The 27996-nt window shown below is 46.6% G+C and overlaps 1 protein-coding gene across 3 annotated transcripts; it reads right to left on the bottom strand.

Moving 5' to 3' along the window:
• Positions 1–128: 128 nt before the first annotated feature.
• On the bottom strand, positions 129–27242 carry sema3aa (sema domain, immunoglobulin domain (Ig), short basic domain, secreted, (semaphorin) 3Aa). Of its 3 annotated transcripts, none has more exons than XM_061761866.1 (17): positions 26694–27242; positions 15247–15452; positions 14035–14097; positions 9923–10042; positions 9718–9808; positions 9523–9642; positions 8314–8456; positions 6650–6764; positions 6499–6568; positions 5070–5214; positions 4545–4764; positions 4355–4446; positions 4237–4278; positions 3154–3311; positions 2440–2507; positions 2218–2366; positions 129–2142 (listed from the first exon to the last, which is right to left on the bottom strand). In XM_061761866.1, exons 1-17 carry the CDS (start codon positions 26797–26799, stop codon positions 1498–1500), a joined length of 2553 nt encoding a protein of 850 aa, XP_061617850.1. In that variant the 5' UTR covers positions 26800–27242; the 3' UTR covers positions 129–1497. The 3 variants fall into 3 exon arrangements, with proteins under 3 accessions (XP_061617850.1, XP_061617851.1, XP_061617848.1); XM_061761867.1 differs by having other exon boundaries at positions 15247–15407; XM_061761864.1 differs by having other exon boundaries at positions 6499–6764.
• Between the last annotated feature and the right edge of the window lie 754 nt (positions 27243–27996).

Raw genomic sequence — 27996 nt, 5'->3', positions numbered from 1 at the left:
AGACCTTTTTAGCACTGTCTCATTGCAAGACAGTCCACCCTAAAAAAAAAAAAAATTACAAATTCCGTCCACGCTAGGTCATAAACATGCATCATATTAAAGTATGGCAGAAATATGAGAGACATTGAATTGTTTGTAACAGAGATGTTTATTTAGACAACCGAATGCATGCCATAAAGAATTGTGTTACAGCAGCTGCAGTCTCTTTCAGTGTTCAAACTGAAAACTCAATCGGGACTTTTTGTTGTTGTTCTTCCTTGGGGGGTGGGGCAGCTCATAATGCCTTGTCGTTGTTACTTAACAACATTATTGTTGACGTTTGAAGGGAAGTGTAGCTGTCACACAAAAACACTGAGACAGTAAAAAAGATGCAATGTATTGTAGGCAGCATTCACATGCAATCATGTCTTCTCGTCGGGCGAACTGGACATTTGTCTGCACTATTTCTTACAGAGATTCACAGCTAGAACTGCTTTTCTTAAGGGGGGATTATTTTACATGTAAATGAATGATGCGCAAAGATGTTGGGGGGAAAAAAAACCCCAACTAAAGTACTGAAAATAAAACAAACATTTGTTTATTGTCGCTAGGCCTTATTATAGATTCTGTATTTCTATCTGCTCTGAAAATTATTCCATGACATAATTCCAGCCAGTTGGTGCAAAGATTTTATTAATTTTCCCCAACATACCGACGAGCCCCCCCCCCTCCCCACATAGCATAATATAAAAAAATAAATGCAACCCTTTCACAAAACGAGCAATAAATAAAGATCACATGGTGTTTCCTGTACTGTATATACACACAGAGAGAAGGTTGTCGTATATATGTACACTAAACAATGTGTGTGTGTGTGTGTGTGTGTTGCAGATGTAATAAGTTACACAGAGGGAGCGATGACGTCGCCACAGCCATGTTGTGTGGCTTATAGAAAAAGAAATTGTTTCAGGTAGGCTGTAAAAACAAAAACAAAGCTTCCAAACTGAGCAGCTTATTTAACACATGGATGGACAACAACATGCACGATGCTTGCCACTGCATGTGATGCTTTAATGGCGACATGGAAAGTTCTTTGCTCCTTTCAAAAGCAAAACAAAGTTTGTTTCATTCCGTGGAGATCACATGCTCGAGTCCTGCGGAGAATGTGCTTCTTTGTCGCTTCCGGAATCGTCCGCCGTCTTCCCGTCTTGAATCCCGCTTTTAGTGTGGACTAGCTTATGTATGTACAAGGAGGCGCAAGTGTCCGTCGGGCCGTATCCATGGCGACCGGCCACGTCCTCACACGTTTTTACACTTAGCTTTCCCGCTGCTAATATTCACAGCTCATGTGTGCATTTCTTGATGGGTGTGTGCGCGTGTATATGAAGAGGTCACTGAATCCTACACTGGTGACACAATCTACAGAATGTGTGTGTGTGTGTGTGTGCTTGTGTATGTGCTCGTCTTTGTGCTTCTTTTGGTGTGTGTGTGTGTGTGTGTGTGTGTCCCCCACCCTTCTCAAATGCTCCTCGGGGGTCTTTGCAGCTCATGGGTTCTCCTGTTGCGTCCCTTCTTGTTGTCCTGCACACGTCGCCACTTGGCGGCGTGCTGGGCGCCCGCGCCCTGCCCCTTCGGACCGCTCTGCTGTGGTTTGGGTTGGTTCTTGGGCGTCTGGACGCTCAGCATGCCCAAGTTGGGTCGACTTTTCTGGTTAGTCCCCTCGGCTCCGGGCTGGAGCCAAGCTTTGCCCTGCGGTGGGCCGGCCTGAAGCTTTTGCGCATTCAGAGCCAAAGTTTTGGGCCGCGGCGGCGGGCTAGCCTGGCCGTTGGCATCGGGCGCCTTCACCTTCTTGGGCTTGCGCTCCTTCTTCCAAACGCGGTCGCAGAACTCCTCCACGCTGTTGAGGTCCGGGTGATCTAGCAGGGACAGGAAATCCCGGTACCACACGCGCTGCTTGCCCGCGGGGGTCGCCCCGGAGCCGGGCGGCCCCGGGATGATGTCGCCCAGCCTGTGGGTGGGGATGACCTGCAAACTGAGGCGCATCAGAGGCTGGATGAAGCCGTGCTCCACCGCCTGGCAGTAGTACACGCCCGTGTCGGACTGAGACAGACTTCGGATCAACAGGCCCTGGTCCGTACTCAGAATCCGGTCGTCCATCTTGACCTGAGGAAGACACCACAGGAGCAGTGAGAAATGAACACAAACGGTTGAAAGTTATCGACCGTGTCGTGCGCGCACCTCGTGCTTGCGTTCGCCGCCGGGCGTTTGCAGCTGCCAGTAGACGAGCGCCCGCTGAGACTTGGGGCTGCACTCCAGGAACATGCTGCTGTTCTCGACACCGTAGACCGCGCGGTCCTCCACGCCGCCACCCAGGCCGTCAACGTCATCTGAAGGGAGCGCAAACGTTAGACCAGGAGGAACACCAAAGTGTGTGTGTGTGTGTGTGTTTTCCACACAAACCGTGATGCTGAAGGTCCGAGCACTGCGAAAGCGGGTCTCCATTCCTGATGTCCTGCCGTCTGGTGCGCCTGTGAACACACAAAGCGATGTCAGCCTTGAATCCTGCACTGCTGCCATTTGGCCTCTAGTGGACAATGTTACCAAATGCAAGATCTCAACCAAAGTGTCATTTTTGTCCCTCCTCTGCTAAACCACTTGTGTGAAATGGGGGCTGAATTTAATGACCGTAAACCTTCAGTGGCCTCTGATGAGCCACTTCCATGAAAGTCGTCTCTTTTTCTTTTTAACGACAATAGCGAGAAATGTCATCGTCAAGCTTTTACCGCACTGTTCCTGTTGCTCGTAAAAAAAATTGAAAGGCAGGGTGAGCCAAAGGTGAGGGAAATAAAAGAGAGCTGCTCAGAAAAAGGGGTACGACTGCATGTCCCCACAGAGATAATTATTGTACTTCAGAGCCCAAAAGGTCCATGTAAAGTAGAACATTTGAGGGGGGCTGCAGGGGTGGGACCCCCGCAATTGCACGCGTTGTCTCTTCCTTGGCCCCATCTGCTTCTCATTGTAATTTGCCGTGTAGGGATGTTCCTGCGCAATGTCCCAACACCTAATGACATGTCATGTTCCGGCCGTGCTTTGTATTTGTAAAATACTTTTTTTTGTTTTCTTGTTGTACTGATAACTCCCAGGTGTGGTGTCAAAAGCGAGGCGGTCTGGTACCTCTTGGCGGTGGGGAAGTATCTGGAGCACTCTGTGCCGTCCCAGGCGCAGTACGGGTCCCGGGCCAGGCAGCACTCGGCGCAGGCCTTCCCGTAAACCTCGCAGCGGTGCAGGGACATCTGTGACACGCCCAGTGACGAGCCCAGGTACAGCTGTTGCTATGGGGAGGAGGAGAAAAACACGTGTTTAAGTGTTTAGAATGGATTCATTAAGAATTTTTCATCAGATTTCTGGTACTTATTGGAATATAAATGTTTGGAATACTCATGAATTGGAGTTTGTCAAAGCCGTGAAATTGGCTCTAAATGGCTGCTTCCAACCAAAACAGCTGACTTCTTGTTCAATTTCGCGCATGGGTTCTTGAGACCTCCCATGGGCTCACCACTTGTGGGAGGGGCCATATGGGCTCGGGTGCAGTGTGAGCGAGGCGGTGGCCGAAGGCGGGGACCTTGACGATCCGATCCCCGGCTACAGAAGCTGGCTCGAGGGACGTGGAATATCACCTCTCTGACAGGGAAGGAGCCCGAGCTGGCGTGCGAGGTCGAGAGGTTCCGACTAGATGTAGCCGGGCTCGCCTCCACACACGGCTTGGGCTCTGGTACCAGTCCTCTCGGGAGGGTTTGGACTCTCTTCCATTCTGGAGTTGCCCACGGTGAGCGGCGCGGAGCAGGTGTGGGTATATTTATTGCCCCCCGACTTGGCGCCTGTACGTTGGGGTTCACCCCGGTGTACGAGAGGGTAGGGGACTTCAATGCTCACGTGGGCAATGACAGTGAGACCTGGAAGGGGGTGATTGGGAGGAATGCCCCCCCCCCCCCCCCCGTGCATGTTTCCATGCGTCTTGTTATTACAGACATGTCCACCCAATTTCACGTTGATCTTTGACACGGGTGTTGGGGGGCTGATTTTTTTTTCCTAGTCAGCCTTTTGCTTCAAAGCTTTCATTTTTGGCCAGTACCAAGTGTCGTAATTCAACCGAATTCAGCCAAAGGAACCCATATCATAAACTAGGTACATAATAAATTCTGATTGATTCATTTTTTTGCTTTTTTTCTATGCAACAGGAAATTCCGTCAATCTTACCTGCTTGGTTGAAAGCTCCATGGCGGTGATGGTGGTTGGCTCCTGAAATGAAACAAAAACAGATGTATCATTGCATTTACGCAGCTTCATAATCCAAATTGTAATTTAGAAATCCTACCCTGAAGACGGTCATTTCCTCCAAGACCACCTCCTCCAGGTCATGCCAACTCTCCCTGGGGATGGTCACCACCTTGAGCACAGTGCCGACATCTGCAAGAGAAATAATCATACCAATATAAAATACTGTCATCCCCATTGGGTTAATCAGCACTCTTCATTCAGACGCGGTAGCTACGAGGACGTCGTACCCGTGCCGATGAACATGACGTCGTACTGGCCGTCCTCGGCCTCCACGCGGTCCACCACCAGCTGGGAGAACTGGTAGTCCACGTCGGTGCGCACCATGATGGGGCGCCCGCCGATGGGGTGCACCGGGTTGTACATGGCCGGGTGGCCCCGCGCGAATGTGATCACGTCGTCCGGGAGGTCTTTGGTAGAGTCGAAGCCCCCGAACGTCTTGCTCGGGCACTGAGGGCAAGACGCAGGAAGACGATGAGTGCAGGCCAGATGCCAACAAAAACGTCCATTTTTCGATAACTTTGGGGAGTTTTAGTGCTTTTGTTGCTGCTAATCACATTTAACACTGAAATTTGAATAATTATCAGTGTGCATTCAAAGTTAAACAGAGTACAATTTGAACAATTTCAACATCAAAAAGATATTGAATTTTTTTAAGTTGTACGATGACATACAAGGCTCTGCCATTGTCTCTTCATATACAAAATGTGTTTGTTTTTTTTCCCCCTTCACATTCCAGTTGACAGGACACTCACGGTTCCGGGTCGGGGGTAGGGCACCCTGCCCTGGAAGGGCACCCACTGGTATGTGGGTCCGTCTCTGTGGGCGTAGGGGCCCAGGAACACCCTGCGGATGTCGGCCATGTTGTACATGCACACCGCCGAGCCTTTGAAGATGTTGCTGCGGGGCGGCGGGGAGAGAAGACAAAACGAGCGGGTGAGTACAGCGGCGAGGGATCGGAACGTCTCTGATTGCTTCCAGATTGATTGATTTTTTTTGGACTGGAATTCTGGCCTGGAACTTTGCTTTCCAGATCATCCCTGGGAGTCACTGCGGTGGGTTCCACTTGCTCCAGAAACTTGTGAGATCAGTCAATCTTATGAAAAGAAAGTGGAAGCACTCCTTGCGAATTTACGATCCGTCCGAGGTTATCCAAGAAGCGCCGTCCTTTGGAATCGGAATATTCCAAAAGTGGGCTATTCCTGTGGATGTGGCACAGTCACGACCCATTCAGCCATCAAATTGTATGCCAGATGGCGGGAATGCAAACCTTTCAGTGCCGCTCTTTTGTCTCAAAAATGCGTTGGACTAATTATGCGAGCCAGCGCGTGTCGAGTCGGCAAAGCGCGGAAGATGAATGGACGAGCGCTCCGAAGTGGTGATTAAAAGGAAATTCAATTAACGGAAAGGACGCTGTGGCGTCTTTGCCTGAGAGGAACATCTGTTTGTGCAGAAATTCCATCTTACGCACACACAGAGTCAATCAAACATTGATTTGTCAATGGCGGCACCCCATTTAGCAGCCATATTAAAAGAAGCTGTGCTCTATTCAGCTCTGAAAACTGGCCGCCTAGAAAACCAATTAAGTCTCTTGTACTCCCCAATGCCTCGTAATTGAATTTAATGTGCGCTTCTGCGTGCGTGTGCGTGCGTGTGTGTGTGTGGCTTGACCTCTCGACTCAAACACAAGTCAGAAAATTGATAAAAGCCTCTGTTGTTCCATTGAGACTCATTGTATCATTAGCGGTGATTGATGGTGAAGTGTTTGGACTGGACTCCTTGTTTCCTCCATATGCAAATGAGTTATCATCACGATAAGTGCGCCCAGCTGGGCCATTCACTTCTTTGTGTACATCCTGATGGGCCGCAGGTAAACCAGGACATCCAGATTACGGGACGGGTGAGGAGCATTGGTCTTAAAATAACAATAAAAGGATGTGAAATAAAGACAGAACAGGAAAATCCTTTGGAAGGAAATCATTTGTCAAGCAAATGTCAAGCTCCTACTGTTCGCCTAGCAACTCATCCAAAAAACAAACATCACACAGGACGAGCGACTCTCAGTTTGAAATATACAATAGAAGTTCTAGGTATTCAAATCACACTGTAATGGGATATTTTTGGGGTGTTAGGTGTGGATCGAGGTTTCGACACGTAGAAGAGGAGATCTGGATTATGGCGTACCTGGACGTGGTGAAAACGGCGTAGATAAGCGGATTCTTGGGGTCTTTGGAGCTCATCAGGAAAACGTCCTCTGAAAAAGGCAAAAACGAGGATATGTAAACAACATCTTTGAGAGCCTTTTTGGTCAAGCTTAAGAGCGCGGGAAACTCACGCAGCTCATCGAAGTGCGTGTCGATGCCGTTGACACCCGGCACGGAACACATGAGCCGGGCCTTGAGGAAGGTGGTCCACTTGTTGACCAGGCTGCGGTGGCCTCCCATGTCGTTCTGTAAGCGAAGACTCAGATGATGAATACTATTTGATCCATTTGGACTGCAATACCCAAAATGTCTTTTTTTTTTCACCCTGAAATTGGATGAATGTTACTGATGTGAGGCAAATTACACCGAAAAAAACTATTTAAAAATTGTCTTCTTTTGTACAGCTGCGACCTTCAAGTTTCTGGGAATTACGGTCTCTCAGGACCTGAAGTGGGCCATTGACATCAACTCCGTCCTCAAAAAGGCCCAGCTGAGGATGTGCTTCCTGCAGCTTCTGAGGAAGCGCGGCGTGCCACGGGAGCTGCTGTGGCACTTCTACACAGCAGTCATCGAATCAGTCCTGTGTTCTTCCCATCACAGTCTGGTTTGGTGCTGCTACAAAAAAAGGACAAACTCCGACTGCAACGGACAATCAAAACTGCTGAAAAGATTGTCGGTACCCCCCTACTGACCCTTGAGGACTTGCACGCTGCCAGAACTAAGACAAGAGCGTGCAAACTCCTCTCCGACCGTCCACATCCCGGTCACCGGCTCTTCCAGCTCCTTCCCCAGGTGCTACCGATCAATGCAAACTAGAGCTAGCAGACATTCCAACAGCTTCTTCCCTCTTGCAATCAACTTCTTAAACACCTAACCTACAGTTCCATTGCAACATGCTGCCAATTTTTTTTTTTGTCTTGAGTTTGTTGTCACATTTCTGTCGGACCAATTATACATACTTGTGCACTCACTGTAGTAGTCTCGCCACGCTGCGCTATTTGCATATCTGTTGCTGACCAATACTGGCCACTCGTACCAGAGTGGCATCTGCACCATTTGCACACTGATTGAAGAGTATCTGCAACATTTGCACAATCAACATTGTCCCAGATGATCTTGCTACTCGTCACTTTCAACTGCATACACTCCGTGAAGTCTCGGCGCCCTTTGCACAATGGTCATTGCTATATTAGTCATTCGAACTGCTCTTAAGTGCTAGAGGACTCTGCATCTTTTTGCACAATTGTCAAATAAATAAATAAATAAAAAATGTATCGGCATTACCAAATAACTAGCAACCCTTTATTGCTCAGTGACTGTTTTTTTTTTGTTTTTTTGTCAATGTCTTTATGTTTTAAAAGTGTCGTAGTAGAGCGGCTCCAACTACCGGAGACAAATTCCTTGTGTGTTTTTTTTTTTGGACATACTTGGCAAATAAAGATGATTCTGATTCTGATCAAGTTGGACCCGTGTCTACTAAAATGGATTCTACATTTACCAATGTGTGTTACATCATGGAAACTGTTGGGAATCATGAAACTGGTCATGTGTACATGCCATAAATATGTTTTTTTTTGAAACTGCAGTGTAAATCACTTTCCCCTTTCTCTGAAACACTAATCATTGGTTTATTCATGTCAGACAGGCTAGTAATACATTTTGAAAAGATCTGCAGTTGATCATTTGATAACGACAATTATCATGGGTATATTCATCGCCCAGGTCATGGAAAATGAACAGCATATCAGGGTTAAGCAACGGGCAGAGTCCCGCCGTCGTGGCTTGGTTTTGTTACCTTACACAGTTGTCCTATCCGGGCGATGGTGGCCTTGCCCGTGTGCTCGCCGTCCATGGCGTTCTCTTTGAAGAACAGGAAGATCTTGTCGTCCTCGGGATTGTCGCTCTCCGGGACCAAGTGAACGCCGACGAACCTCGGGTCTAAACGTGGAAAAAGTGAACAAAGGAGCCATTCAAGACAATTCAACGAGTCAAACAAAGACACCTCTGTTGCAGGGACACATTTCACCTCCATTTTACACCTCTGAAAGTGATCCCGCACGCCAAATCCCAGCTAACCCGCGCATCCACTCAAGAGACACGTGGTTCTGATTGCACCGTGTACTTTAGCTTTTAAGAGCGGGAGGAAATCAAAGCCCAGGGTGGGAGATTTCCGCTCGTAAGCAGCGAGGGGAAAAAAAGGCGTCGCACGCTGGAGTGAAACAAGCGGTGCCATGTTACGCCGCTCAGGGATTCAGACGAGCTGTGAAAAAAGGCAGGCGGGAGAGCGCCGGACCCTTAAAGTGGGACGGGGGATTTATAAGCCCACGTCGGAGGCAGGTGCGAGACCTCTGCGATGAATCAACACCTCACACGCCCCCGTCGCGAATACGCGCCATTAAATCCACACTTTCATAAATGACAGACGCAGGTCGCACAGTTCGCTGCGCGTGATTACAGACTGAAGGCCCATGACTGCCTGCAGAGAGGGAAGTTTCACACTGCAACATGACCTTTTTAACATCTTGTTGTGTGCTTCTGAGTTTGTGGGAAAGCTATGTTTCTCGGGTGCACAGGGCAAGGTCCATAAAGGCATAAACCGGACCTCTTTGATTATCCATATCGCTATTTTCTCACCGATACGTTCCCCCTTTGTGACATGCGAACCCCTCGTTGATAAATGCCAAGTAGAATATCCCCAATTTTCGTAATCCCCACCATTACAAGGTGAAAGATGGAGGAGGGATTAACGTCAAGACAAGATGTCATCAGCAGTGCGGAGGCTTCTGGTACGTATGATGGTTGAAGGCGGTGAAGAAGAAGTGGAATTTGACTCCACAACAGGAAAACAGCTGAGAGTGGATTAGCAGTGTGGGAAAGCAAAAGGATGAGGGGGCGGGGGGCGGGGGGGGATGGCGCGGCTCGAGGGAAAGGTTCTCTTACGTGACGCTGAGAGATAGCGCCCGATAAGCCTTCTGATGCCGGATTCGATTTCCAGTTTGCTTACCGTTGAGCCACCTGGAGTCGTGCTGCTCCGTCCTGATGGGATGGTGAGCCCCCAGCGTTCGGAAAATGGCAAAGTCCCGCCCCATGAAGTCGGCCGACGTGCCCGAATAGAGCTCCCCGTCTGGCGAGGAAAAAAAGAGATGTCACTCGGAACGTGGCCGTTTTGCGATATTCACGTGCCCAAAGCCCGACTCACCGATCAGGAGCGACACCGAGAGCATCTTGGGGTCGTAGGGGCTTTTCCCGCGACCGTTCTCAAAATCTGAGGCGAGTCGGAAGATGTTGTCCTGTTGGTGGGAAGGATCAAAAAGTCCCTAAACAACCTGCTGATAGTTACCGTTGCATACACCGCAGCTTGTGCAGCATGCGTGCGTCTGTTCTCTTGCATTCTAACGCATTACCTCGGCTTTCTTGCCCATTTCCAGGTAAGCGCAGATGGGATGGAAGGCTCCGGTGCCGCAGACAAACAGGTGGGTCTGGTTGTAGGGTTGGAGCACGCGGATGAAGTTTGAACACTCTTTCTGGAAAAGGCAAACATTCACATGCGTAAGTCGTAAAATGTGATCCCCTATGAAAACTATATGCGGGCTAATTGAGACAAACGTGGTATTACAAAATGGAGCCTTCAGCAATATAGAACAGGGGGAGGCCTGGAACACACTCGGGTGGGATTCCATTCAAAACGGGAGGACTTTCCAAGACGGAAAGAAATAATACCGCTCCCTTTTCAGCAAATCCCACCTGTGAGAGAAATCAGGCAAATCCACCTGAGGTCAGGAACGTTCCACGTGTTGGAAGTTAGCTGGGGGTATTTGGCTTGGCGCAAAGGCGCATGGAGACATTTCCAACAGTGCGAGGCCGTTTAGCGTCATGCTAATCGGGGGGAATGTCGTTTGAGGAAGTTTATTAATGGAGTCGATTTGGGCACATGTGTTGAAGACATTGAAGTGGGACTCATTTGCCCTCGTTCATGCAAACACAACATCTGTCATTTAAATTCAGAGAGACGGCCCCCTCAGCGTAGCGTGAACGCTAGCAACAGTCTCCCTAATGGTAACAATCTGACCACAGGCCCGTTTGTTTAAACTACGGAGAAGCCAATCGGGGGCAACGTGTGGAGACACAATCGTTTTTATGTTAGTGTTGGACAGAACTAGGCTAGCAGTCCCTGTTTTTTGTTTTTTTTAATCACGGTTTATCTTTATATCCAGCACCAATTCTTGCTAAAATGCTTTGAACGGCAACTGTTAGCATTGGCCAGAACTAGGCTACTTTTTATCGTTTTCCTTTTCGTTACAACGCTAACAGGGTGCTCGCCACAGTTCAACAACGGTCGTTTATCTTCGTACATGACACAAATTCCTGTAAAGCGCCAACTTCCTGAGGGTTCCGAATGTGTTAGCATTGGACAGAATTAGGTTGGCATTCCCCATTTTATCGCCTTTTACCTACAAAATTCCAATTGCTAACGGTCGTTTGCCGTCGTGTGGGCAACTTCTTGTAAACCAAGTGTGAAGGTTTGACGAGAGTCCGTCGAAATGTTTGGAAGCAACAGGAATGCTTTTTTTGATGGACAAAATGTGTTCTCATGTGTTAGCATTCCCTTTGCCAGCTCGCGTGTCTTTGAACTGACTGAGTGGTCGCCAGAGCTCGTATGCCATCAATTATTCTTGTCAATAAAGTACGAACATTTGACGGGAAGCTTTCCGATGAACAGACTGCTTTCGTACGGCCGGTTCTCTCTCGTCGTTTTGCTACAACGCTAAATGGGGACGAGCCACACGTCAAAGTACAGATGTAGGAATGAAAGAAAAAGAAAAAACACAAACTTTTGTTCCACCGCGAGATAAGACTTTCTTGGCATTTTTACGACCGACCTAGCGCGCTAAACGTTCGGCCAGCCCTCCCAGAGGACCGTTGCTGAGTTCTCGCTTGATGAATTGGGGCTGACCTCCTCCCCGCGTATACCTGCAGTCGATACGCTGCCACTTAATGACTTTACCCTGTGTGTTTCCTACTGCGCTCGACATTCATTCTCACGCCGTCGTTTAGACATCAAACCTCCCCCCGGTCGACCCCTCTTAAAATTTGACACGGCTGTCTTCGGGTTGAACTTATTAGCGATGTGGGAGGCCGCGGTGCCGTCGGCGGACGCCGTAAATGAGTCAATTTGGAGGAAAGTTGAACATCTTTGAGACGGAGCTGCAGACGGACCCTGAATGTGAATGCTGACACAGACATTAATACTCAAACTATTCATGGGAACTTATTCAAATGGGAGTTTGCCTTCAAACATTTTTTTTTTAAAAAAGTCAATTAAAACGGGGAAAAAATGGAATTCAACTAGTTGCTTGTAATTACACTGGACGCCCACATATTTGCAGTTCGGCCTTCGCAAACTCCCCTAGTTTTCTTTTTTTTTCATAAAATACTAAACGAACTAAATGAAATTGCAAATTGAAATTAGTATATAAATAGGAAGAATTCATACACTTCATTTTTTTTTTTTTTTTTACGAAATAACTTAATAATTGTAATTGAAATAAAAAAGAAAAGAAAATATGCTTGGGACATTTGTCAAAAAATGAACAAAATGGACAACACAAGGCCAGACGACAACTTGGCACTCGTATTTTTATGTCATGAATAAAAAGTCATTTGGCTTTTTTTTCCAAAAGGGTATCAGAGATAAGCTAAGAGGAAAATGGCAAAAACTTGAATGCACTCGCATCAAAGTTTGTTTTTATGCAATCATTTGTAACTTATTTTCCACTCAACTAGGCTAAAACGTGACTCAAAACCTGATCTGTACACAATTTAGAAGTGAAACAACGATGAAAGTTTCCATTGAGAATTTCCAATCCAACTGTATACGAAAACGTCCCATTAAAGGAAATCCTTTTGTATATATTGGGATGAGCCGACTCAATTTTCCGCAGCTGTTCCGTGCGAACCGCAGGCTGCTGTAAATTTGCGCCGGTGGAGGATTGTTTTTGGAAAAGCGTGAACGTCGGGAGTATTGTCCCGACGGAGGCCTGGTGCGTTCCGCTCCATCTGCTCCCGCTGGCTGCCTCTCAAGGGTAAACATTTCGCCGCCGCGGCACGCAAACGCCTCGACGGCGCAGGGGCCGCAAAGGTGCCGCCGCCGCCCCCCCAGCGACACGAGCTTTCGAAGCACAAAGAAACGGCGGACGACGCGCGATCCAGGCGTGAAATTAAGAGGAGCTATATCCAAACACACGACACAAACAAAGCCAGCAAATGTGTTGGTCAAAGTTGCGAGTGAAATAACACACTCCCACATGAAACATGCATACATGTATAAATACTCTCAAACAAAAGCAATAAATCAGCTGAGTGGGAGTGAATGTGCGCAGCGTCCTCTTGTCATTCAAATGCTGACAAACAACATCTGTTTGGCTGTGGTACTTTGAAATATTCACTTGTGGGAATTATACGCGCATGCACAATACACGGAGAAGACGTATGTAATTACTTCAAGATTAAACACCCCAAAAAATGCTTTCATGACTCGGACTATAAATACATTCTTTGACCGGGGTTTGGTTAATGCATACACATAATAAACATGAAAAGATATCGTTAAACTAAGAGCAAAACTGCCCAAGTCCTTTTTAACTTGCGGTCACAATATCCCAAAAAATAAATAAAATAAATACAAGTTTATGTTTACCAAACGTTGTGCTTTTGTGCATTCAAATATGACTTAGGCAAATCCAAAACGGTCTCAATGGCACCTTTTTTATGACTTTTATTATTATTGAGAGTCAAAATAAAACTCAGACTCACTCACTGGGGGCTTTATTATTTGTTTCAAATATTGAAATGTATTTTTAAGATCAAATAATGTTTCCTAAACGTACACTCACTGGTCATTTCATTTGTTATTTTAATATTTCTTAAATACATATTTTTTTCAACAGAAATACACTCATTGGCCCCTTTATTATTTGTGCGATTATTTTTATTTTTAATAAAAATAAAAATAAAAGCATTCTCCAAAACATACACTCACAGGCCACATCGTTATTTGTCTCCCCCCACCTCCCCTAAAAAAAATATATAATTTCCCACCAAATTACACTTACTGGCCTCTTTATTAGTAGTATTATTATTATTTTTTCAATTAAAATAAAAAGAATTACCCACAACACATACGACATACTTTTTTTTTGTTTCAAAACATACTCACTGGACACTTTATTGGTACACCTGCACAATCTAATATGAATTGTCTGGACTACAGTTTATGTATAATTGCATCGCGAGAGAGCGTTGATTGTTTTTGGGTGTCTTTTCGAAACCCACCACAATTATGAACAAGACCGACTGTGAGCATCTTTGGAAAGGTGTCATTTTGTTGCAGCTCTTGTAAGAGATGTAATTATGGTGTGCATGTGTCCCTAATGTTGTGTCCAGTGGAGCAGACGTATCATTGTGGTCCACATAAAAGAAAAGAAAAGAAAACAAAAAAAGCAAAAAGACAACTTACCCCGAGGTCTTTCCCTGCCCACTTGCACTCGTCCCGCTTGGAGGGGGTGGCGGGCCACGTGATCTGAGCGAATGACAAAGTGCACCAAGTCACTCGGTGCCCAAAGTGGAGGGGGGGGGGAAAAGGAGAGACAAGACAGGGAGGGAAGGAAGGAGGGAGCGTTTGAATGTTTCATGAAACAGGAACGCCGTGAGTCACGTTTGTATAATTCAAGCAAAATTTGGGAGTTCAATCTGAGCCGGGTTTCTTTTCCGTCTGACCTCAGCAGTCTCTCTTAACGCACGCCGTCTGTGTGCGCACAGGACGTATGGTTCTAATGAACGTTTCTTTACCGTAGCGTAACATATGGATGCACTTTGCTGTCGTCTGACGTGAGAAGAGTCGGGCGGGCGGGCGGGCGGGCGAGCGCCTCGGAACAGACGATACACTAAAGTATGAATAATGCATTCAAATGGTCCGCTTGGCAAATCCATATGTGCGCACATGAATTATAAACAGACAGATTATAAACAGGCCGCGAGTGAGACGTTAGCGGCCTCCTTATTTACTTACGGAAACGGGCGATAGTTAGCACGCGCCGTAGCATGTCGGCGTAGCGTATCTATTTGCGTCCGTGGGGTGAATGCTGAGAGAACTAAATTACTGATTAAATTCAAATAAAGGCAGAGTTGTATGGAATCCTGGTATCAAAATATCAACCGCAAACACTACAATACAGTACTCATAGGCATATATTATTTATCCTCTGTGAAGAACAAGTAATCTTGCTGCGGCTTCCTTGAGGAGCTGTGACCGTCTCCATGTTTATCCGTGAGTCTGGCCTTTGATACATTTGTGCCTTTGGCATTTATGGGGCCTGTGTTGTTAACACGCCGTGAAGAAAACATTCTTGCAGTCTATTTTCAGGCCCCGTATCCTGGCCATCAGCTGAGTTGGGAATCTGCATTGCAAATGTCTGGACCGGCTTAATCGCCGCTTGTAAATTGGAATGCCGCACTGACGACAACTAGAACGGGAACGTTCCTCTGTTCATCAGTGTGCAGCCTGCAGGCAAAAACAAACAAAGCGCTCTCATCTACTCCAGTGGCTTAAATAAGATAAAAAGACTGTTAACTTGGAGCAGGTGGGCTAATAGAATTAGACCTTGCAGCCCCTCGGTGGCCAAACTCCGAGTGCACACACACAGTACCGTGTCGACTGCGCCTCGGCTACCTGTTTGTGGTCTCTGTTGATGTTGACCAGGTCGAAGGAGAAGACGTGGTCCTCGGCGCCCACCAGCAGCCTGCCCCGCTCCTCGTCCAGCAGGAAGGTGTCGTAGCCGGAGCTGTCGGCCAGCCCCGAGAAGCTCGCCAGGTTGCTGGACTCCAACATCTCTGGAAACAACACGGAAGCGGGCGGACATTTTACATGCCGCTTTTCTAGCCCCGAAGTGGAGGGGGGTGGGGGGGGGGGGGGAACATAAATATTAGCCGTCAATCACGAGTGGTCCTGTTGTGTGTCATGTTTTATTACACGCGCGCACACGCACAGCTGACAGGTATGCGTGCAACATCCGGCGTGAACATCACAGCACGTCCCAATCAGGGTTCCGTGTGTTCATCTGTGTGATTGGTTGAATAATTCATCAACAATCCTTGTGTATATATATATATATACATATATGTGTGTGTGTGTGTATAAACAGTATTATGTAAATGAAGACAAAGCAGCGTGCCGCACGCGCAGCCCGGTGTGACACGACCTTATTACATAGCATTCAATTAACATTTAAAAGGGCGAGGCTGGCCGATTTCAGGCGCCAAAAGAGGAATGGATGCGCGGGATGAAGCGCCAGCACTTTTTAATCGACTTCATAACTCATTCTGTCCGTTCATGTCACGCGTGTATGCTCATACGCTTCAGAAAGCGCTCCTTCAAATACGGCCCTAATTTCAACCGGGATAATAATACTTGGCAGCTTGTGGCATTATGTATTGCTATCAACTTGTACATGTTATAGAATAAATGATGTACAGATTGTATTATTTTAGACGGAGTTTTAAAACTTTTGTGGCTTAATACATGCATTTCCATGTTTTTTAAACACACACACACACAAAACAGAAAAATCACTTTTTTTTTTTTTTTATTCTTTTTTTTATGATAAAAATGAACAAATGAATACAAATCGCGGGCTACTGTACATGTTTTTCACAGGACGTCACTAAGAAACGTGGAATGTCTGTATTGTGGATAAAAAGCAAAATAGATAAATATATACAAATTATGATTGACATGTTTTTAACAGATCATGATCATCATAATGCAGCGGACACCCCACTGTTTGCAGGGGATAGCGACACAGCAAACAGTGAAACTCTGCGGATAGCGGTAATTGTTGCCCATTATAATTGCATTGGGGGAAACAAACCCCCACCCAAAAAAAGAAAAAGGAAAAAACATTTTTTTTTTTTTAAATTCGAAAATGAATTGTGAAACCCACGAATAGGTGGATCTGCAAGTGCCCAAAATGAAATCCGGTCGGATCTTTCTTTTGTTACTCTTTGCAAGTTGTCTGGGTGGTAACGACATCTGGTGTGCTGTGAAATGTAAAAATCCCAAACTTGAGCTTGGCGGAATAAATCAAATGGCGTGGTCGCGCCTCACTTGCACGTGCGTTTCATTCTGCGGCTAAACATCATCCATCACGCTCCGCGTCACGTATGGGAGAACACACACACACACACGTATTTCCACACGCGGTTTTATCCGGCCGACGGCCACGTGATCGTCGGGCCGCTGTCGGAGCCATCTGCGCCCACTCGCTCCGACATCTGCGGCCACATTACACCAAACGACCGAGAAGACGACCGTGGGGGAAGATGGAGGAGGTGCATCACCCCGGAAAGGTGCTCGCAGCTCGTGTGTGTGTGTGTGAGGCTTTGTACTCGACCGCAGATGGCTTAAGCGTATGCGTGTGGGCTCGCGCGCGTGTGTGTGTTTGCGGCTTTTGCTCCCACAATGGACATTCCATGCACACCGACACTCAGCTGAAGGACGCCGTGGTCAATGACGCACACGCACACAGGAAATGAGTCGGAGAGAGGAGTGTAAGAAAATGCCATTTCCAGTCAACAGAAACCGAGGAGGTCGTCTTGGGTTTCACGCTGGGAAGTGGAAGTGGGAGTGGGAGCGGCACATGTGATCACCACCCAACAAACGAGAACACTTGAGTCCAAATTTTGTGATTAATAATTTAAAAAAAAAAAAGACATGCAAGCACAAATGGCTTTTTATTACTTAATATCACTGCAGCTTACTGAGCATTTTTCTCTTTGCGCACATACGTGTCTGTATTATACTGCCCTCTGGTGGCCAAGGCGCACATGACAGAGGTAGCAGCACGATGCCCATTGACCTATCATGATGCACTGTTTAATTCTTTACATTCTATTGGATTGGTCAAAAGAATGTGAACAGGAAGATGCTTTGCTGTAAAACGGCGGTCACGTTAAGAACTATGTGGGCAACCTCGCACACCTGCGTGTAGCCGCGTGCATTTTATTCTTACAGCACCACTTTGCCACATTATTCTCATTTGTGCTAAGATGCTAAAGCAGCAGTTCGATCTGTTGAAACGCACGTCGAGCAGCACAAATCGGCAAAACGTCGCTTCCATCCTATGAGATTTCCATGCTATCGCTAACATTGTGACGCTATACAAGTTGTGATTGTGTTCCTATTGCGGTTTGAGGCAGTCAAAATAGTAGAAACCAGTTGGATACACTGAAAACGACAACGCACATCGACAGAAACACACAAAAAAAACCTAAGCGCTTTATCATGGCTGGGATCTCGTGTGTGTGTGTGTGTGTGTGTGCGCGCGCACCTGTTTGCGCGCGCGCGCGTTGGAGGGAAGTGGGGCGACCTCCGACCTAAACACGGACACGCTCGCTTGGACGGCGCGCACACCAAACTTCCTCAACAGAAGAAAACGCTCACATGCTCGTGTGCGTGTTTACAACACGACAGACGCACACACTTCCTCCTCGTTTTTTTTTTTTGCTTACGCAGCACAAACATTTGGGGTCACACACTCACCTATATAGTGTTTAAGTGTGTGTGTCACCTATATTTGCCATCTGACTGAGATATTATGACGGACGTACTGTAGTGTGTTGCAAAAAAACAAAATAAAAAAACCACAAAAGCTGCAGCAAAACACACACATGGTTGACATTCATTGTGAACCACAGTGTTATTGTTCCATTGTTGTATTCTCAAAACACATGCGCACACACACACACACTCACACACACACACACACCTTGCTGAAGAGGAAACAATGAATTGACATTTTGTGCGGAGGCCCCTCCATTTGTCAAACAGGCGTCGACGCCTGCACGCCGCGCGCTAATGACGGCGAAGCGGCGGGTGCGCGCAATGGCGGAGTGCGATTCAACAGATGGTTAATGCAACACCTTCACGTTAACATCGAAAGCATCACCTCACGTATGCTCACACACACAACACAATGTACACACTGCATGTGTGTGTACATTCCTTTTTTCCCCATTTTTGGAAATTGCAGCTGCATTGTAATATTTTCAAAATGCTCGTACTGCATTTGGAATAATGTTTTTTTGCCTTGAAATTAGGACTCGAGTTTAATACTTTTATCATTATATTCAGACTTTACATGCTACTTAATATTCAATATATTTTCTCTCTCATATGACGACACAATTATTCATGTAAGAACTTTTTCTGCTCATTTTTCAGGCCCTATGTTATCATTTTACTCTTTTTCTTTTCTCAATTGGACTAACATAAAATAAAGTTTTCATCTGTACTAATTCTCTTTATATATTTTGAAATGACAACTTTATTGCACAATATGTGTTGCAATACATACATTTTTTTTTCTAGTTTAGAACGAATGCCTTAACATTTCAATTTGTCATCCTTTTCTGAAATTATTTTTCCGAAAATAACCCTTTTGCATGTTCTTTGAATATATAATAATAACCACAAAGGTTGCAACGAGGCAAGTCGACCGTTCTCGTTTGTTGTATTTGGAGTGTTTTTTCCTTTTTTTTTTCGGCGAACATTCAAAAATGACTCGGGCAATTCTGCAATTAGGCCGACGACATTGCACCGCATCCCCGTAGAGGGCCTCATTATGGACAGTATGTACTTGACAAAACCCGATGAGGATGGAAAAAAGGGAGTCGACGTCCTCCAAGCGCGATTCGACCTTTAGAAAAGCAAAGACGTGCCCATCTTGTGCGTTTTGTTTGGCGTCTTCGAACGTCCGCCTCGGAACGCCGCCCTTTCTTTCCTTTTCTTCTCGCTGTGAGTTCTCCGAGGCGCCGGCCTCAAAACGCAGGTGCGGGGAGGCGGGAAAAGCATAAAATAAAATAAAAGAAAGAAAGAGGTATGGAAAATGTGCCCGGCGCTCCGCAATGTGTTCAAATATTATCCTAAGCTCAAGGATATCCACACAAAGTTCTCCTCGCTCCTTCCCGGCGAGAGCACAGTAGCAGGTGTGGGCCGGTTGCCGTGGCGACGCAGGGAACAACACAACCAGGCGCCAGGTACAAAGACGACGGCCTGCGCGCGACTCTCGTCCTCGTACTTCTGGCGCGTTGGACTTTCCGAGGTGAGCTTTGGGAGCAGCTCGAGTGTGTGTCCGACGTCAAGCGAGGCTCGACGCCGCCGCCGCGCGAGGACGAGACGCGGCAAGTGAAACATTCGGCTCTTGGCGTCGCGTGGATCACGTGAGTTTGCACACACGCAGTCAGAAATGTGTGTATTTGCAACGTATTGGTTACAATGCAGTATTTAACAAGGTGTAAATACATTTTTTAACACACAGTAAATGAATTTTCTCTCGCACCCACACCGAGGAAGTGATGTTGATCTTTTGGTTGTGATCAAATTAATTTGTTTGATGCAAATAATAATTTCGCTCAGAATAAAACTTTTTACGTCATCTTTCGTCACATTTGCTTTTTCACTGTATTACTTTTTATTTTCCTTTTACATTTTTCACGGCATTGTTTATTTTCTCTCTTTACAATTAGCTTTTATTTTAGATATATTTTTTATTTTATTTGTATTACTTACGTATTTTCCCCTTTACTGTTTACATTTTGATCTCACTTTACTACTTGTACAGTTCTTTGAATAATACTTTAGTCATACTATTTTCTTTTTCACAGTTTTATTAATCACTGTGTTACTTTGAATAATTTATTTTATTTTATATTCATATATTTCTATTTTCTTTTACATATTTTCTCCTTTTTGCATACTTGTTTATTCTGTTTTTATTTGACTTTTTAGTTTTCACTATATTACTTTCAATTGTATTTTGCTTTTTTACCATTTTATTTATCACCGCATTACTTTTATTTTACCTGACTGTGATCATTCACTTTATTATTCAAATTTTTCTCCCACTGTATTATAACCGAGTTACATTTTATTCTTAATTCAATATTTAAATTTATGATATATATATATATATATATATATATATATATATTTTTTTTTTTTTCTTGAACATTTTTTTTAATGTGTGTTGAGAGGTGTCCCTAATATTTAGTCCACTCTCATAACCATGAATGGGACGGCCAAAACATGAGGAACACCACCGTGGACACAAAGCTGTGTATCGAGCAAGCAGCAAAATGTTTTCCACTGGGTTTATCCTGTATTACACGGTACCGAGCATTAGTTTATGCCAAATATGGACGAATGAGGCAAAAACGAGAGACAATTTAACACGAGGGTAGCAGAAAAACGCACGCACGCACGCACGCACACACACGTTCTAAATAGCGGTTGACTATGGAAGCATTTGATTAGTGCGTCTCCTCCTGTCACTGCGCGGCGGGACCACAGCGAGCGCGTTGACCACAGACAGGCTGGAGGCCCGATGGCGCCCGCCGCAATGAGCCCATACGTGCACACCGCTCAATGTTCATGCGACGCTCTCTGCTTCTCATTTAACACACACACACACACACACACACAGATGGGGTTTGTATGCAAATGCCGGCGTGGCGTGGAGCTGCTCTGCAGATGAATCGAAAGCGGACGCTGCGGTTACATACGCGCGCGGTCACGTGTGTCTGCTCTGTGTCGCCGCTGACATTTTCTTCCAGACTAATGAGGCGAGGCTGCGGAGAGCGCCGGGGCAAAGTGTGGACGGCAAACACAATGGCGCAGGGCGCCCGGTGAGACAAAATAGCAACAGCCGCTAATTAATTCAGCCTGGAAAAACACGAGAGAGACTGTTCAAAGCAAAGCGAGAAAGTTGGAGGGCAACAAACAAAAATTCGGAAAATCTGCCTGCCCCCCGACACCAGTTCCGCTGATTGACGTAAAATTGGGTGGACATGACTATCATGACAGGTTGCACGAAAAAGTCTCAAGGACCTATGCCCAAAATTCAACAGACGTTTTTGGGTTTAAAGAAGCCTTTCAGATCAAACTGCAGGCCTCACACTTTGTTAGAAGTCAAAAGGAAACAAAATCAAATAAAATTCTCTTGATATTTGTTGCACTAAACAACACGAAATTTGGTGGACTCATCTATCATTGACAGGACACACAAAAGTCTCAAGGACCCAAGGCCGAAATTCAACCGGAAGTAAAAAAAGGAGCCTTTCTAATCAAATTGCCGGGCTCGTAAGTGTATCAGCCCCTGACGCCACTTTCACTGGGCGAGACAACATTTGGTGGAGCCATCGATCATGGCACGATGCACGAAAAAGTCTCAACAACCAACGCCCGAATATGTACAGAAAGTCAGCCATTTTGGTTTGCAACAGCCATTTTAGGGGCTCAATTCGCCCAAATGAGTCCCAATTGGAAGCAGAGATCCAAGACACATGGGTGACACCAAATTGCAATTATTATTATTATTATTATTTTTATTTTTTTGCCTAAGCCATCTAATGTGGGCATAGCGAGGCATCAAAGTTTGATGATAAAACCGAGTATTCGCCACAAAAAAGGAGTCCGAGATTTGTCCTCCAATCAACCATGTGTCCGCGTGTTGTCCATCAGTCCGTCGTTGACTAATTTGTAACCCGATTCTGCTGGGATCGAGCGGTGCGCCCACCTCTCCTCTGCGACTGACGAGACTTAGCAGGTGGCAGCACCCATTCAGCAAATCGGCACCTCGCCTGTAACCTAAGCCCCTCACGGCAGATGCAAAGACAGCACCGCGGTGGATCATTTCTTCCAGTAGTCGGCCGAGCGTATCATTCTGCGGGATATCGTCGCGGAGACCGGCGAGGTCACATGCAAATCGCCGTCATTCAAACATTCGAAACAAACTTTGTTTGTAAAGGACCACAACAATATCACCAGGCTAAAGGGCAACCACAGAATGCTACTCTGATATATCGTATGCAGAGGTTTCATGACATATTTGCAGTTGATGCCACGCGGAGCGGATTACCGACTGCTAATTTATTTAACACATTTATCCTTTCATTGGGTTGTTCTAGCGTCTGTAGGATTTAGTAGGAATTAGCGCAGAAAGCTAGCAATTGTAATTTGAATGACTTCATAAAGAAAATACAAATACTATGCCATTATGATTATTTGTATACCAGCAGTAGGATTTTTGTACATCAATTGATTCGATTTTACTCAATTCATCTTTATTTCTAGGGCACGTTAACAACAGTTGCACGCACAAAATAACTGACATACTTATAGGATTACCCAAAAGGTTTTATTTTCTGTTTTCCTTTCATAAAAATCACATTTTTTTGTATGATTTCCGACTAAATTCTCATGGGATTATGTTGAGTTTTTGTTAATGTTTTTTTTTTTTCCAAGTTACTTGAATTCTATGCTTTTACCCTTCCCCTCAAACCAATCGTAGGATTTTTGTACGGATAGAAATGCTGACAATATTGAGTCGACATTTTGGGATGAACTTGATTTCCCAGTAAATTCTCATGGGATCATGTTCATTTTCAGACATCAAATAATAGCTAGGTGCCATGAATGAATTAAGATATACGAGGCATTCCCCGAGACTGAAATAAAACACTTTGCATTTTCCAAATGACGCGCTTCCATTGGATTCCCCATTGCTTCTCTCAGTCATTGCCAGTAGATTATTGTAGAATGTGTGGCACATAGGGTGTGTGCGCATGCTGACCAAATACACAAGTGAATCAGAGGGCGACCATGTGATATATTTGGGCTTAGCAAAAAAAAAAAAAGAAAAAAAAGAAGCTGCGGCAAAACATGGGTTTGGTGTCATGGAATGTGTAAAATTGAGGGTCGCTCGAGATGACAGTCAAGCATATCAAGGAGAAAGAATCCAAAACACGCTTAAAGATTGTACTTTAAGTCGGCGGTATTGTGGTTTGTGCAGAAGAGGAGGTTTGCCGAGAGGAGCGAGACGGAGGCCGGCGTCTCCCAAGTGGGCGAGTACGGAGAACACCTTGTAATTATCCGCATCCGGCACGGGCAGGGTGTACGGACGAGACAGACAGAAGATGCTCGCCGATTAGCCGACGTCCCAAAACGTACGGCAGACTCTTTTGGGGCCGACGAGGACACAATCCTAGAAAACGGCTTATTATGGAGGCCAGACTGCAGCGAATGCGGTTCCACACCGAGAGTCTATTTGGAGTGCTGGAAGTCCGATCCAGATTCCCAGCCTTCTTTACTTTGCGGCGGAGTCCATAATTACCCAAGATGACAGAAATGATCAGGTTCTGAAAGCATTCTAGGCTTGGGATCAAAAGGGGGTCAACTCTTTGCTTGTCTATCACGCACAGATGCACTGCTTGACCTATAGGGGTCAGTGTTCCTCCCGCTGGCAGCTCGCAGTGTGAGAGGCTTGTGCGGTCATTGTGTTGAGGAATGCACGAGTGCTTTGGAACCCTGGGAGCAAAGCATTGTGCTAGTAGAGGCGGCGGAGCGCAACGAGAAGTCACCGATAGAAAGTAATGATCCACCTTTCCAAACAGGAAGCAAACGAGACGATTTCCAGCCTTAAAAAGCTCGCTGTAGATCCCGCAGAGCTAGCGGATGGAGTGAGGTTCCCACAGTTGGAGAAGCGCATCAATTCTGTTGTCACTAGGCTGCTTCCACATGCTGCACATTTTTCTGAACAAGAATAAGCACGTCGAGGTGACTTATGTTGTTACAGTTGGTTCACCGCCTTTCCATTCCACTGTGCGTCCTCACTACCTGTCACTAATTACAGCAGGAAGCCCACCATTATGTTTACTATCCCCAAGACCATCTCCGCTTGGATTCGGCTCTCTCCTTTCGTTTCCCTTGTGCACTTGTCAGCAGAAGTAAAAGTACTTGATCCACAAGGAGAGAAAATCATTAACTCCCGCAATCATCCCCTCTGAGAAGCCGGGCCATTTTTTGCTCAACGTCCCAACTGGCCCCTCTGGGAAATCATTCACTCTGCACTTGCCACACCAGCTGTCCCGCGAGAGCTCATTTTATCTGTGGGCCATTCTGTGCTGCCAATTGCCCGCTCGCCGCCGTGTCATTTCCGCTCGAGCTAAATCAGAGACGTCGCCCGCCCGACTCTCACTGGAAGGGTGTCGTCGGCCGGCTCTCCCCTCTGAGGAAGCTGCTTCGTGTGCCGGCTTGTTTATTTGACAGTCCCAAAATCACAGGCCCCGCTTGTTCTGTCCACCGCGGCGAGGCGTCACTCAGCACCCGTGTGGTCGTTGCGCTCGAGAGGATTCTTCCTTGTCGTTTATTTGACTTAATTACTATCCTGGGAGAGGGGATGAGTGACACCTCACTCCACGGCCAGCCTCCCTTCCGTCTGTGGCCGTCTTGCTGCCAATTCTTGCCCGCAACCCTCCCTCCAGTCCCGTGACAGGCATCAAAAGCGCCTTGAGAGACCTGGCGGGCCCGAGACACAACGCGAGTGGCGACGCACACAATCAGCGACAGATGTGTCGGCGGATACACACGCACACGCAACCAGGTGTCTAATTATAAGACCGGACACATTTTGGTCTTGCTAAAAAAAAAAATACGCGAGCAAGTCCCGGGAAGGGTGCAGTGTCCCATCGCATGTAAACAAAGAGGTTGTGCTCTCTTATTCATCACTCCTGCACTTCATACAGATACTGGATGACAGTCGATTTCTCTTGAGTAGCTGTCAGGGAACCATTCTAGCACTCTTCACACAGATGACCAAGGGAGGGAGGACATTTTTCCCATCACGCCTGCAGGCCGGCCTCCACTACGGCACCCAGGGGAGGTCTAACTCGGATCAGGTGAGTCCTGGCAGATTTATTTGCGTCCTCCGAGATGCACGCATGAAGCCATCCGTACGTCAGCTTTCCAGGCTTCGGTTGCCCAGGTAACGCCTCGTGTACAGCTATACAGTCCGAAACGTATCACCGCTACTGTCGTCCTTCTCTTCCAATCAAGCCGCACAGAATTCAACTTTGGCCAACGTCCACTTTGCACCACCCGCGATTATTTCAACTCTATAAAAGTCGCCGTCTCGTCTCTGTCCACGCCAAAAGGCTGAGAATCGGGGCCAGGCGCAGGGTAAGAGTGGACACAAACTGCGATAATGGGAAATATATCACGCTAAAATTACAACCTGGGCTTCGTCGGAAGGATGAAACATGTCATAGAGCAGGCCGCTAAACATAAGTTACAGCAAACAAGTCAGCCAAAGATAGAACATCAATTAGACTGGTAAACATCACATTTACCCCCTTCACGAGATTTCTAAATATATTTCGAAACAAGAGTCAAATTATCCGAGGGACCAATTTGGTCTGTGCAGTAGAGCACACAAGGGAACCATCCACCACAAAGTCCTGTTGTCACTTGCAAATTGAGGGCGATTGATCATACATTTTCCAAGGGAACGTTTTACGAGGGAGACTAAAATAAAGAGACCACACTGTCGATGGCGGCCACTTTGGATCATTTGGATTTGGATTTTCGGGCGAGAACCACATCAGCCTCCCTCCTAACCTCCCGAAAGAATGCAGACAATGTTATTATTCCAAGCGAAGAGGAAAAGTTTGCTATTAGAAAGAGTCCGATTTAGCGGGAGGGAAGAGGCGACAGGCTCGGAAGAAGTGGCGCTCGCACTTCAAAATTCCACAGCAGGAGGGAATGACCCGTTTGCCTTGTGCGTCCACTCAACATTCAAAATCAAACTCCTGTCAACATATTTATTCAAAACTCTGGTTACATTTCAGACACAGCTTAAAGTTTAAAGAAAGGCTCTGTGTCAAAACTGAAGCCCCCCCTCACCAACCCTATTTTGAGGGTAGATTTTGGGACATAAGCCATTAAAACAGAGGCTCTACTGGCAGTCCAGGGCACTCAACAAGGCTGCACAGCGGGGACAGGGGCCAATATATACATTTAACTTCAGGCAAGCGATCTACCTCGGGCATATGGAACCCATCTGGGCATTTGTAACATGAATGGCAAATTCTAAGCAAAGTAACAGAGAAGTTAATGGGAGATGCTTTTGGAGGCAACCGGCGACTTAAATAGCCATGCAAAACTAGAGGAGAAAAAAAATCCTTGTGAGCAAAAAATAGAAAGAGAGAAACGAGACGAACGAGCCTTGCTCTGCCCAGGTCCCACATTACCCAGGAGACTGGAGGGTGAAAGCAAAATGGGCTTACCCTTGTATGACAGCTTTAGCCTGGGTACATTGTGCTTGGGCTCGAGTCCACTTCCCGGCCGCACCGCCCCGCACAGCAGCACCGCAAAGCCAAACAGGTAATCCATGGCGCTGGAGTGCTGCCGGCTGGCCTCCGGACCAGGGGGGCACTCACAGCCCTAACGGCGCCCCAAGACAAGCGGCTCCAGCGGGCAGAGCGCCGAGCCTGGAGACTCCCTCTTGGCGAGTCCGGAAAGTGGAGGATCCAGGGAGGGGGAAGAATCCAAGGTGTGCTCCCTTTAGCTTCAGAGTGTTGGGCAGTGTGAGATGGGGGGTCAGCTCACATGGCTCTCCGTATGGAGGTCCAGAAGGGTAGTCCCTGCGGTGACTAATCCACCCCCCAGGTGATGTTTTAGCAATTAGATGCCGGACACTTGGGAATGAGATGAACTGCCAAAATGTGTCAAGTGAAGGCCTTCTTATATTCCGTATAATTTGTTTTCGGTCTTCTGTCTTTTTCTCTATGAGCAGACACTGGCGGCAACCCTCTAATCCTGGCGTGGAGCTCCAGCAGACTGCCGGAGAGAGAGAGAGAGAGAGAGAGAGAGCTAGGGGAGGGGAGCTGAGCAAGAGATAGGAGAGAGAGCGACGGGGGCGGGATAGCTTGACAGCGACGATGAAATACTAACATGAATCGCGGTGTGTCATCTGCCCACATTTCCTTGTTTTTTTCCCCCCTCATTACATGCTCAGCATTTCTGCTTTCTTTTAAAGGGATTTATTTTTAGAGATGCACGTGGACCTCTGCAAAGGCAGAGAAGAAAAAGGGCAAACCTTGTGAAAAATTGTTCTTCAATATAAAAGTACTCCGCAGAAGAATTGAAAGGCTCGACATGAGCAGTTTCTTCAAATGTGATGATTATATTTTCCACTGGTTTGTGAGCACAAGTTGGCCGTCAACCTGCTGAGTCTGGTTCCGCTACGGTCTCTGGGAAAGTCATTCACATGAGTGCAGGAGGTCAGCGAAATCAAAACCCACCGTTCTCCCTGCAGGTGGTTGGGTATGCTTGTGTGTGTGGGCACCTCCTGCTTTCCCCCCCGTGTGGTGGGAGTGGACGGTTGGCTTGCAGTGTTGAGGTGATAAAAGCTTTGATAAACACGGGTGCTGATGTGTCAACTGGCACACCTCGAGAAAGTCTAAAGAAAACAACGCTGGAGGACCGAGCCCCCTGATAAGGGTACCATCATGTTCTGGCACCGCCCACTGCTGAAATCGAACATTTAGTGTCGTGAAGAGTTTCCGACTTGAATTTCCCATAGGATCG

This window comes from Phyllopteryx taeniolatus, chromosome 22 (genome assembly GCF_024500385.1).
Source record: "Phyllopteryx taeniolatus isolate TA_2022b chromosome 22, UOR_Ptae_1.2, whole genome shotgun sequence".
Taxonomy (NCBI): Eukaryota; Metazoa; Chordata; class Actinopteri; order Syngnathiformes; family Syngnathidae; genus Phyllopteryx; species Phyllopteryx taeniolatus.
This window is presented reverse-complemented; position numbering and strand designations above follow the sequence as displayed.

What these genes read in the sequence shown, in the direction of transcription:
- sema3aa (XM_061761864.1), bottom strand. Translation starts at nt 26,799, where the DNA reads ATGGATTACCTGTTTGGCTTTGCGGTGCTGCTGTGCGGGGCGGTGCGG. An exon ending in GCCGTTTTCACCACGTCCAG is followed by an intron (nt 5,215 to 6,498) that starts GTACGCCATAAT and finishes GCCGCCCCGCAG; the next exon opens with CAACATCTTCAAAGGCTCGG. An exon ending in CTCGGACCTTCAGCATCACG is followed by an intron (nt 2,367 to 2,439) that starts GTTTGTGTGGAA and finishes CGCTCCCTTCAG; the next exon opens with ATGACGTTGACGGCCTGGGT.